Below are 13,133 nucleotides of genomic sequence, written 5' to 3' on the forward strand. Positions count from 1 at the left end.
TTTGTGACAGGCGGCCAGGCTGCGGCGTGGGGCGTGGGAAAGCCGGCTGAGGACAGCGGTGGGGCTGGCACCCACCCGACCCGGGGCTCCATACACCCCATTTTCCCCCGTTCACCCCAAAGTGGGGCGTACCCCGTTTTAACCCAGCATCGAGGTTTACGGTCTTGGCCGCCGCGGTTAGAAATAGGCATCCCCCCCATGCCGGCGGCGGGGAAACGCATGTGGTTAATGTTACTGGTTCCTCTAGTGTAAGTGATACCCGCTGGCAGACAGCGGGGATGGAAACGATGCAGCCCGCATCCCTGCCAGCCGGGGCTGCTCCTCTACGAGTGTTTTCGTCCCGTCGAGTTTTAAATGTCCCCAACGATCAAGTTGCCGGCGCTCATCGGGACATCTTTTGGGAGCAGAGCACCATTTGAATCCCTCCCCGGCACCCTAACTTCCAAAATTCACCTTTTTGTCCTCGCTCCTCCCTGAAAAACACCAGGTGGTGGAATAAAACTCGAGTGGTCCCCATCGTGGTCCCCACCACGAAGAACTCGCTGGTGGTGGGATCTTCTTCTCCATTTTATTGTCGACTGCTCTCAAGGCACCGTTTGGTTGGGAAAATCCAGCGGCACGTGGAAAAATGAATTTAATGGAGCTGTAGAGGGATGGATTGAAACACCCGGCATTTAATGGTGGGAACACCTCTGCCATCATTTTTTTTTTAAAACCCATCCTAGAAGGGTATCTAGGAAAGGATCAAAAGGCTCTAGAGCACTTGAAAGTAATTATTAAATGGGTCCTATTTGCTTTGGGGGGATTTTAATTAGCCAAGAGCCAGGAGCTGGGAGGAGGATGCCTCCAGCATCCCCGCAGCAGCACGGGGGCTATCCCGGCCGTGTCCCCAGGGGGGGTCCCCGCTTGGCGAGATCCCCCTTAAAAAATACCCCCACGGGGCCGAAGGAGCGGGGGCGGGCGGCCAAGCCAAGAGCCCCGGGGTCGGTGCCAAGCGCCGGCTCCCTCCTCCCCGCCGGCCACGGTCAGATGATGTGCGAGGCGAGCCGGGAGGCTCCTAGTCTGGCAGGCAGCCTGTTTTGCTCCAGAGGCTCCAGTGCTGTCATCTTGGCGTTAACCCCTGATAACCTTGTCCCTTCCAGGACAGGACGGTGTTTTTAAGGTAAGCGGGGCGGGGGGGGGCAGTCGTGTCTCCAACGACGCTGGGAAGGAAAGGGTGCAATGCCCTGCGGTGCTCAAAGCAAATAAAAAAAATATTAAAAGGACGTATGCTCAAAAATAAACCAAGAATAAGTGACTTAAAAAAAGAAATTCCCAAGCAATTGTTTATCCCTGGGACAAATATACAATCCTAGTTCCACAGGAAGATGTCTCAATTTCAGATTATAATAGGATGCCAATTTGTAAATAAAGGCATTTCACAGGAGGTTATAAACTCTGTACGAGAGGGAGGTGGAAGGAGGGGGGAATGGGAAAACACAGGCAGGACTCTGCCGGAGAAACCGCGCGGGATCCTGTTTACATTGGGGGGGGGAGAGCGATGGGGAGCCGCTTCGAGGGGCGAATAGCTCCGGATTTGAACAAGGTGCTTCTTCCCTGGCAAGCAGATACCAGCGGGGATCAGAGGCATAGTGAAACATTCCCGGCCTGCCCGCGATTTCGGAATGAAATGTCACTCAGCCAAGCGGTCCCTTAAACCAGACGAGGTCCCACCGCTGGGAGAGCCAGGGCAGGGAGCGACGCTGATGCTTCTGCAGCCTCCGGAGGTCTTTTTGCATCTTTTTGGTGCAGAGGAGTCAGGAGGGAGAAACTGAGGCTGCGCTTGCTCCAGAAGAGCCTTACGGGTCTCCCAGCCTCAAGCCTTGCAGAGCCTTGGTCCAGCACCCACCAAGCACCATCACTCAACATCCACTGGCTCCAGGAGACGCTGGGGTGGTTCCAGAGTCAGGGCAAGTCAACAGGATTGGGCTGAAATCTGGGTAAACTCTCGGGTTCGGTATTTTATGAATAACCTCTATAAATAAAAAAACAGTGGAGGTGTTGAGGACACAGGCCAGCTCATCTTGCTTTCCTTCCATGATGGGTTTCTTGGAGAGCTTCGCTTTGCCAGCAGATCCAGCACCATTCATCTGTCCTGCAAGAGAGCCACCTTCTCGCCCACCATGGGCACCACAACCTTCCATCAGCCAAGAGCCACAAGCCCCATGCCACACATGGGCGAAGAGGGAGATGTCCAGGGCTGGGTGGAGAGCATCCCATGGAGACCCAGCACCAACACCATCAAGCACCATCAGCTCACTTCTACCCTCGGAGCAGAGCCCCTCCATGGGTCGTACGGGAATTCAGCTCCCACCGATCAGATGCCACCGGACCACGGGCCGGCCACCTCCAGGCTCTCCGAGCATGGCTTTGCTTGTTTGAAAGAAGAGTCATCACCAAACACATCTGCTGGGAACGACTCAGCTCAAAAGATAGGAAAAACACCCTCTGCCTCCTGTTTACGGAAATTTTTTTATCTCCAATGGGATATTTTTGCTTTCTTCTTTAACCATATCGAGGATACGAAGGATCTGGACTGGTAATACCTGAGCACAACTATCTCAGTGGGAGACACCATGAGCGAGGACTCCTGACCTACCCACAGAGTGACCACTAAAAAATAAAGATGTAAGAAAATAAATAAAGGCAAGAATATGGAAGCGGGAGCCAGCACCTCGGGGGAGCGAGGGGTGCATCAGCTGGAGAAGGGGATGGCTGGGGAAGAGACAGCAGAGGTGGGATGAGAAGAGGACACCAGCACGGCGTGAAGGACTACCCAATATTGCATTCCTGGGCCAGGAAGGAGAACAGAAAGCAGAGGGAGGGAAAGAGCGGCTCAGATCGGTTATCGCAAGGGGGAAACACTCCCCATACATCCCCCCGGCCACGCCGCTCCCCCTCCCACATCCTCCAGCGCCTCTGGTATCCATCAATGAAACTGCCTTCAGCCTCCAGAAGGAGATTGCGACCCCGGCGGTGGCCAGACCTGAGACTCCTCATCATCAAAGGATCCTCATGGAGAGCTGCAAGGGCGCTCACTTCCATGCCCTTTTTAATGCTCCTCTTGCCACCATCCTCTCAACCCCCCCCCCATGCGGTTTCCCTGTCAGAGCAGCTGTGAACCCCAGGTTGGCCCCATTCCCAAATTCTCAGCGCCGAGAGCTATCTGCCTCACTAAATCCTGCCCTTCCAGCTTTCGGACGTCAGGGCAGGTCTACTGACTTTGAACACCGCTACTACACCAGCATCCACTGCCCATCACTGGCGGCCAAAGCCTATAGGAACCCACCACCACCATCCACCCGTGATGTCTTCTTCCTCAGCCTCCTGCTCCAGCTTCCAAGTCTACCAAAATTAGGGGTTTTTTGCTTTTCCTAAGGCTGTCCTTTCATCAAGGAACCGCAAATCCAGCGTCTAACAGCCCTGGTCTGGAGGGGATGAGGGATGCTGGATTCTCCACCCGGCATCACCGATCCCCGCCTGCCCAAACTTAGGTAAGACCAAGCCGAAGCGCTCCCCGTGCGCCCTGCCAATAACTCATTAAAGTCCTCTTCAAATACACCCTTCTGCTAACTAAAATATGCAGGGGGGGTAGAAAAAAGGAGAAAGTGAGCTTTGGAGGATTGCTGCAAAGTGCGTTTATTTTCCTTTCTCGACTGGGTCTCTCCAGTTGGGAATTTTCAGCGCTGCACTTCTGCACGCGGAAGGGAGATGCCAGTAAATCAGAGCAAATTCAAAACAAATGCTCTTTCATGTGGAGGCATTCGGCTTTGTTTCAGGGCTTGGGTAGCTAACCGTATCCCTTCATGAGTCAACTCTCCTATCAGCTCCTCATTAAACTAAATGGCTACAATTACATTTGGGGAGGAAAAAAGAGCGGTTAATGATCGTAAAAGGTTCTGTTTCCAGGCTTTGGAGGGGGGAAACCTTTGATAAGGAAGACAAAAAAAAAAAAATCCAATCCAATGAAATAATAAAAATATAATAAAATAAGTTAAAAAAAAATGCATTTTCAGGAGGAAACGTGCTTTCTTTTGGGGAGGAGGCTCTATTAAGGAGCTGGGGCTCCCCTTCCAGCGGCCCTTCGGGAGGCACCGGGAACGAGCTATTTCCTGCAGCCCAAGCCAAGCCACCTCCCGCCTTCCCTTCGGGAGCAGAGCAGCCAGACGAGATGTTATCAATAGGCTGAACCTTACAGAAAGCCCCCTTTTAAAAGCGAGTACTTCCTCTGCTTATTTCATGTGGTATCCTGTGGAACTGAACTCTCTCCTCCCCTCCGCAACGGGTGTATTTCAGGAGGAAAAAGGAAAAAAAAAAAAGATCTAACAACATCCTTATTGTGTTGTTTTGCTTCTTGTCTTTTTTCTTTTAACAGTCTCTTTTTTTTCTTCCCTAAAGCTATAGGCTCCAATAGCAAAAAAATAAAGACAAACCCAACAGTCTTCTGCATTTAAAAAAAAAAAAAAAGGCAGCGACAAGTTTCTCTGTTCCCTCTCCCCCTCCGTTTGATTAATTCTCATTAGGGCCTTTGAACAAACAATATGCTCCCCTCTCAAATAACAGACAGGGTATATATTACACCCAAAGAAAAACAAACAAGGCTCACTTAAAGACATCCACACCGAACGCAATTCCTGGAGAGAGGCAGGGGCAGATGCATGCGCGCGTGCGGCCACCGCCGACCTATTTCTGAAATTCCAAGTTCCAGGGCGATGAATAAATCATAAATCACGGAGACATCCCCACAAAGGAAAGCACCTTCAAACATCAGCGAGTACATGCAGGTACATGGTTTCAGACACTCGAATCCTGGTAGAGACAGAGCCCAGCCACAGAGTTGGCTGGTCCGGGGTGGGAGATGAGGTGCTGGAGACGTCACACCTCGGAGAAGGTGTTGGGAGTTGGACTAGATGACCTTTAAAGGTCCCTTCCAACCCAAACCATTCTAGGATTCTATGAAAAGCCCAGGAGGGGTGGGGAAAACACCTTCTGAACCCCCATCCCATAACGGCACCTGGAGGCTGAAGGAGATGGCAAATGGGAAAACGAGGGGAAATCGTAGAATATCTCAGGTTGGAAGGGACTCGTAAGGATCATTGAGTCCAACTCCTTCTGCAACGTCTTCTGCAAAAAACGGGGTCACCTTTCCTCCCTGGGCACCACGAGCCTCACGCCTGAGATGTGGCATGCTGGTTTCCCTACCAGGAGCAAAGCTCAAGCACAGCTCTCGTCCCAGAGACAAGAGGTGCCACCACCAAGTCAAGGAGAGCTTGACGCCAAATCCTTCTGCAAGGCACAACCGCACCAGCTCCGATAATCCATGCATCCGAACGAACGGGTGGCCAACATCACTTCACCTTCCCCAACACGCCTCTTCCTGCCTCGCTCCAAAAATTAATGGAGCGTAAGGCTGGAATTCAAAGGAAATACGGGCTTTCGGGAATGGAGAACCTCGCCTGGGATTTCAACACATTCTCTGCATGAGAGGTACGCGGCGGCTACTGAAACGAAACCTAATTCCCCCTTCGAGCACACCTTTCTTAATGACTCGCAGCCCCAAAACTCCCCAGCATCACTTCGCCTTCCGTCAGGACCCTCGGTCAACGCAACCCACGGTCAAAATCAAGGGCAACAAGAGATGTCTTACCTGAAAGCCCCCCAGGGGCTAGACAATTAGTTCCCCCTGTTTCAGTGGAGGAAGGCACAGAGTCTGGACAATCTGCTGGAGCGGAGGAAAAGAAAAAAAAAAAAAAAAAAAATCAGCATATAGGCGGTTTTTCGCAGGCTCCCAGCATCGCCGCGAGCAGAACACACATTCCAAAGGGTTTAGCAGGAAGCGATTACTAATTGTCCGCGCAGAGACGGTAGTTCATCAAGAAGCATCCACCCTAACTCGTCGCCTCAATCAAGGCTGCGCGCTGCGCTTCATCACCAGCCAACGCTGATTATAGACCAGCAAAAATTACAGACTGGCTGCCACCTCTCTGGCCAAGTCACCGGATAATGAGATCAAGGTTGTCGTCGTTCTGATGTAAGCAAGCTCCCAAAAATGCTTAAATCGTGGCTTTATGCACCCAATTTAGTCAACGCCTGTAACTCACCGAAATGGGAACCGAAAGGGAAATGTCTCATCGCCACCCTTTTGCAGCGAACGGTCTATCTTTGTGTTCCCCCGCTCGATTTTTGTCACCGCCAACTGCTGGTGGATCTTACACCCCGCTGTCACCTCCTGGGACAGACGGGCATACCCCTCCATGCACCACCGAAGGGCAAGGGCAGGGTAAGATCGGTCGCCCCGTTAGAGGTTTCTCCTGATGCATGGAGGCATTCGAGCTCAGGGTTTGGACCGTTCCATCCCATGCCTGCTCCTCCAGGTGACAACAGCCGGGAACCAACACCGACGCCCTGGTCCTACAGGCAAACTCCAGGTTTTCGGTCACTACCACGGGGGAGACAAGCTCAAGGACGCTCCATGCCCGAGAAGATCCATGAAGTTCACGCAACCTTCTGGCCCTCAGCAGGTTCTCGGGGACTTTGGGTTTCATCAAATTTGAGCTCCCTAATGACATCATTTTGCTCACGGCTGTATCTCCAAGCAAGGCCCACCACCAGGAGAGCCGAGATAACTTTCTCCCTACTGATAAAAGTAGTTTTTCCAGATTTCATCCCTGAAATCCCAGTGAAAAAGAAATTCCTGTCTGCATAACCTCATTTTATCAGAGTAAAGTAGAAGCCCTAACAGGAATATACAGTTTAACAGGATATACTTAATCAAACCAAAAACAATAGGGGAGACAGGAAATGGACTTACTTGTGAAATACTGTATACGATACACTCTCTAAATGCCTTGTCCTGCTTTCTATGCTTTAAAGAAATATGCTTTTTCTTTTTTTAACCCTTTCTAATCCAGACAGAAGATTCCCCATGCCCTTTTCCCTGAGACGGCTTCAACTCCTTGGGCTACAGATGTTTTCTGAACGCAGGCTGGACCACCCTCCCCCACGCTGGGCTCCATCTGCCCCCAGTTACAGCTCCCTGATGGGATAAAGGACATAATTTGCCCTTTCCATGTTGTCTTACTCTAGGTATCGTATGTGACAAGGTCCTCCGTTAGCACACTGGACAGGATGGCAGGAGAGAATCCTATCCCAACCTAAAATGCATAACCCTAGCAATGGGGTGATGCTGGCGTTACGGCAGCGCTGCTCTGGTTTGACTCCGAATCTACGTGCCATTTGGCATTTCTGCACTGAGGCTGAAAACAAGGACAGATTCAGAGCCTCCCTCAACAGCTGGACCACTCCCTGATCCACACTATCCACCAAAGGAAAGCCCAAGTGGGCTTTCAAGACCTCTTTACAGCTGTCAGCTCTCTTCCCATGTCCCATCATCCAACAGCCAGTTCCCTTCATCCATTAATTACCTTCTGAAGTCTCTTTAGAGGACTCAGAGCTGATGCACCTTGACTCGAGACCAAGCGTGATGGTCAGGTGTGGGATAAGCCCAAAAGCGGGACCCTCCTGGGCTCTCTGCTCTACACGTGGCTGTTTTCATCCTTGCACTCTTCCCATCTCCCACAGATCTGCCTAGGGCTCTCGCTAGTAGGGGGTACTCGGGCTTGTTTTATTTTCAGCATCAGAGGGGTCGTAGGATCAGAGGTGCGATCAAGCCAACTGAAGGTGAACCTCCTCCCAAAACTGCCTTCCCACGATATAAAACCATCGCGGAGACATACAATTATTCCTGGTGGCCACCAGCCCAGCCTTGCAAGGCGCTGAATAGTTCCTGGAAGCTGCCAAACCTCCCGCTCCCCTGCAAGTCGATGCCACAGGAGGGCATTTGGCTCTGCAGCGATATCTCAGTGGGTTTCCTGCACTCTCATACTCCAGCCCCACCACGAGCAGCCACGAGCAGCAGTAGCACGATGGACACAGCCACTTGCAGTCCCTTGTCCCACTTAATGATGGGTCAAAACATCTGCCTGAATGATTTGGGGGCACCACTATCCATCTTGCTTCCAACACAGCCGCAAGTGGCAGCTCCTGCAGGGATATCGGGGATGCTGAGCTCCCACATGCCTCCAGGACTGCAGGGTGAGTCCGGCCCCGCGCTAGCCACCGTCACCCATCCCTGCAACCGTCCCATGTAAGGAAGAGGGAAAGTCCTCTCCTGGATGAACGAGCAAGCCAGCCTGGACTTACAGCCTTCCTGCAGGTAACCCAGCTGTCAAGGGCAGATCTTTCCGCTCTACGGCGAGTGCACAAATACCAGATCTATTCTATCAACACAGTGTCTGATGTGGCATTTCCCTGGCTGCAGCAGACCCCCAGCTCCCCGTCCATCCCTGCTTTCCCCCAGCCAGCAACACAGCCTGTCTCAGCCTCCATCACCTCCCAAAAAAAAAAATGTAATCCCCATCATAATGGTTTTAAACAACAAGAGGGGAGATTCAGACTAGACAGAAGGAAGAAATGTTTTACGCTGAGGGTGGTGAAGCACTGGCCCAGGTTGCCCAGAGAGGTGGTGGATGCCCCATCCCTGGAAACATTCCAGGTCAGGTTGGACGGGGCTCTGAGCGACCTGATCTAGTTGAAGATGTCCCTGCTCCTTGCAGGGGGGTTGGACTAGATGGCCTTTAGAGGTCCCTTCCAGCCCAAACCATTCTGTGATTCTATGATCACGGGCACTGTCTGTCTGTCCATACGAAGCACTTACAAGACGCAGCCCTAAATACTTAAGTATTTTTATTACCACTATCACGCTTGATGGAAAAGCAGAAGTTTCGGCTGGATGCACGTTCCCAGCTCCACTGGCAGATGCAGTTGCCATCCAGTTGCCCAAGTCTAAACTGGAGGGACCGTTCCCACCCAAGGTCCCAGGGGAGAAGATGGCTCATGTGCATCAGCCAGGTAAAAGGCTTCACACCCTCCCATCGTCATCTACTGTCCCTCTTCCATCTAGTCAGCCCATGGCCAGCAATCCTCGACATATGGCTGGGAAAATGCCGCAGGAGATGGCACCGATGCTGGGACGGGAAACCCTCGGTCCCTCCGCAGAGGAAACGCCGAGAAACCCTGAGCTTGCAAAACCCACCTGCAACAACAGACTTCCAGGCTCCGCTTGTGCCTGTCACGGCCCCGTTAGTCAGAGTTCAGCTGCCAAATGGATTTTTCTTTTAAAAAGGAAAAAAAAGGAGGACTTTTTGGTGAGTAACCCAGTTGTTTCTGCGTTTCCGATGGGCAGCGTTAATCACTTCCTATTGGCCGATAGGAATAACTTTTCCTTTCGAAATGGCACATTCATGTTCTGCGGCTTTTCTGTTTACACACATTTTGCTACCTTATGTCAACACTTGCTAATGAATAAATATATCACTCGGCTAACTGAAAATGAGGTCCTGGCAGAGGCAGATTGGATGTTTAAACCCTGCTAATAGATTTATCCCAACATCTTTACAGGAAACTGAAGGCAAGCTTTAACCCTTCTCTCCTGCAGCTCCGAACCCCTTTGCATCCCACGCCAGGATCATCGTTGGGTAGAAACAAAGGCAATAAAGGCAGAAATACAAGCTTTTGGGGGAGCATTGCCCCGCAGGGACGCAGTCAAAACGATGCCAATCTCACCCAAACCCGCAAAACTTTGCGACCCAGCAGACCCTCAGAGTCTATTACGGAACCACCCTTCCGCATCCCAGCACGTGCTCGGGATGTTGAGCCTACTCCCGATATCCCTCTTTCATTCATAAGCCTTTATCTCCTGTTTTTTCACGCGGAGGCAAAATATTTCATGCTTTGCAACCCGATTGTTTGTTAAACAGCTTTGCTTATTTCCACAAGGCATAAAAAGAGTTATTAGTGTTTCTTAGAGGGGAAAAACAACAGTCCAGCCTGCGAGGGGGCAGTGGGCAGGATGGGACCCCACAACGGTACCCTGTGTCCAAAGCAACCTCAAGTTTGGGGTTTCTTCTAGTCCTGAGAATCTGAAGAGCAGCGATTTTATAGAAACTGCTCTTGTGGCAAAAAACCCCCCCGAAACGACCCGGTATTGGTCTTCAGAAATATATCTATCTTTGCCTCCCTGCACCGCCGTGCCCCTCCTGCCTGCTGTGACCGAGGGGCACGACCACAGAGACCACCGTGCTCCAGCCAACACTCCAGATCCACTAATCCTTGGGGAGCCAGGAGCTGCCCCTCCCCGAGCTCCCCCCTCCGTTTCCGATTCTCCCCACCTCTCCTCCTTCTTCCAGCCCGATTTATCTCACACCCGGCGAGCGCGCTGCCAACCAAGAGTTTATGCAGACAACCGCAAAAGAGCTGGTGCCAGCCTCAAATGGGCTTCTCCCCTGGCACCCTGACATTCAATTACAAGCAACAGGCATGCAGAGCGGTGCTAAAAAAACAAAATAAAAATGGAAAACAAGTAACTTTTCCACCCCCTTTCCTAATTTTTCCAACCTGACAAGGTGGGATTAGGCTCCCTTAAAACACGGAAAGATTCCTAGCAACCCCGTTTGTCGAGTCTCATTGGGATTCCCAGCCATGGCGGAGATGCCAGCCCGAGCTGTGCTGGATCCCAACCTAAATCCCTACAAATTCACCCAGGGGCGCAGGAGCAGGCAGCACCGCTGCCGTTTACAACTGGAGCCCACGGTTCTCCTGGCTTCCCAAGTGACCTGAGCGGCAAAGGCCTGTGCCGCATTGCAATCCCTCCTAAAGTTTCCTGCCAGAGTTTTAAAATCCTACTTTGTGCAGAGGGTGTCTTAGATTAAATTCTATATGTTAATTCTTCCAGGGGTATCGGAAGATACAGAAGCACGCAAGCAGCCCAAAAGCAAAATGCATCGCGGCGCGACAAAGGCAGGAGACATTTCCCCTGAGAAAGGGGCTGTTTTCCCTTTTTTATCTGCAGTCTGCATTGAAAAAGTCCACTTACCAGTTGGTTTGAGAAAATCCATTGGATATCTGGAGTAGGGTGGAGGGGGAGACTCTGGAATTAGAAAAGTACAGAGAAAATAAAGGCAGAGCCATGAGAAAGGAAAAAAAAAAAAAAAAGAGAAAGAAAAAAGATAGGAACTTATGATAACAGTGGCATTCTTTTAGCAAAACTGTTTGTCTTAGCTCTGGGGGTTGGAGGCAGGGCAGCGAGGCGGTGATTGCCTTGATATTTTTAGGTCAGATAAACAAAAGGGGCCGTCTGGCGCCAGTCTCCCTGCTATCTGCCGCTCGGGCTGTGTGATCGGGGCCTCCTTGGCTCGGCGGAGCCGCGGCAGCGCAGTTAGGGCACAGTGAGTATTCAGGCACTTTCACTCTGAACACCAGTTTGGTGGAAATTCCCTAGAATCAAGGATAACATCTTAGATACAAGCACTATCACTGTGCTCATTATTAACAGTAGCTCTTCTCCACTTCTAAGGCTTAAGACTACAAGTTTCAGACTATAAGTTCCTCAGATAGTAGTTTTAATTCTGTAATTCACTGTCCTTTATACTCAGAGTTGACTCTAACACTGACCAGCACTCCTATGTGCCATAACGATGATTTTTTCCTGGCAGAAGTCTAAGCAGCTTTAAGTGTGCATACTAAATATCCCAGAGTAAAGCAATTTGGAGAATTCAGTTGCCAGATTCTTCTTCAGCTCTTTCACTGCTTTAAGAACCTGGTTTGTCAGAGTTGGCTTTTTTTTTTGTTTGTTTCTAAAGCCTCTCTTATTTTTAAAAAAGGTCTATTTATAAGTTAGTGGCAAATACAATCTGCTTTACTTTTTAAAATCTTCACCATTCACCACACTTTCCAAAAAGTAACCTGCATTTTCTGTATCCTAACCCCGTCAACTTGAATATCTATTCTCTCTTTAATAGATCATCACTACCTCAGACTATGAATGGTATAAAAAGTTGTAACAAGTTGGTTTTCCTTTAGCAATACTAAATGTTACGTCAACAGTTGTTTTTCACCTTACAGTGTGTTTAGTGTTGTGCTCATTTATCTTCTGTAAAAGGAAATATATTGGAGGAGGAAGGAAAGGGGATGAGGATAATTAAAGTTTTATGATTGTAGATACAGAGCACTATTACTGTCTTGCCGAAAAGGCAGTAAGATTTAAAGTACCTGAAATACAACAACAATTTAAAGAACAATTTTCGTGAAGTGAAAAAAATATATATATTATTCTAGGAGTGGGGACATTATTTCACCATATCAGGAGCCAAAGAGCAAATGGATAACAACATACAGCTTTCTCAGATCATCACTGATGCCTTCTGAAACAGAGAATGTTCAGCAAGATTCATTAAAGAGTGATAATACACAACTCTGTATAATCATATTCAGGTCCAGATATCTTCAGAACTAGATACTGAATGTTCCTGCTTAAAAAAATATTCTGTGAAGCTGCTATGCCAGCCTCCACGCCAATGCTGTCCAACTAGGGGTTCATAGGGTACTAATCAGCTGGTATTTGGAGGTACCCATGAAACAGCTGACAGTCAAAAGTATTAAAAAGCCTTTTCAATATTCTATGCCAAAGAAACAGTTTTAAAAAAAAAAAATACAGCTATACTAACATCAAAGAAATGCAGTATGTAGCTACATGTAGCCAAATATTGATGAAACTGAGTACTACAACATTGCTGACCACAGGCCTGCTCTAAAAGGGAACAGTCTGCTCTCCTAAATACATACTGCTCAGGAGACAAGCATAACTGTTGATTTCCCTATGTGTGATCAAGGATAGGCTGCCAACACCTTGACTTTTTTGTTTGTTTGTTTGAAGTCAAAGGCAGCTTCCAGAAGCTTCATACAATAAAGGAAGGACTACAGGATTGTTAGACCTCTTCTAAAGTAAAGAATGAAGGAACAGGTCTAACGAGAAAAAAAAAAAAAAAAATAAAAATTTTAAAAAACCAAAACACCAACCCTAAGATTTGGACGTCGGAATCGGTTTAAGCATCTGTCACGAAAGAGAAGAACAAGCGCATCCAGAGTGTTGTATCCCTTTTTAAAGCCCAGGTCGTCCTGATGCGGGGTTTGGGGTTTGTTTTTTTTTTCCTCCTTCTTCCCAAAGGTTTTAATCCACACACACACACACACGGAGT

The 13,133-nt window shown here is 49.5% G+C and overlaps 1 protein-coding gene across 3 annotated transcripts in view; it reads right to left on the reverse strand.

The window, feature by feature from the left end:
- The window catches only part of SMAD7 (SMAD family member 7), a 24,516-nt gene extending 13,494 nt beyond the window's left edge, over positions 1–11,022 (reverse strand). Inside the window, exons 1-2 of one of the 3 annotated variants that reach the window (XM_009278444.1) lie at positions 10,973–11,022; positions 5,687–5,761 (exon numbers count right to left, since the gene is read on the reverse strand). In XM_009278444.1, coding sequence (XP_009276719.1) covers positions 5,687–5,761; positions 10,973–10,994 — 97 coding nt within the window. In that variant the 5' untranslated portion in view covers positions 10,995–11,022. The remainder of the gene's footprint in view (positions 1–5,686; positions 5,762–10,972) is intronic. The other 2 variants (XM_009278445.1, XM_009278446.1) reach the window with 2 other exon arrangements.
- Positions 11,023–13,133: the final 2,111 nt, after the last annotated feature.

This window comes from Aptenodytes forsteri, unplaced genomic scaffold, assembly GCF_000699145.1.
Source record: "Aptenodytes forsteri isolate BGI_AS27 unplaced genomic scaffold, ASM69914v1 Scaffold178, whole genome shotgun sequence".
Taxonomy (NCBI): Eukaryota; Metazoa; Chordata; class Aves; order Sphenisciformes; family Spheniscidae; genus Aptenodytes; species Aptenodytes forsteri.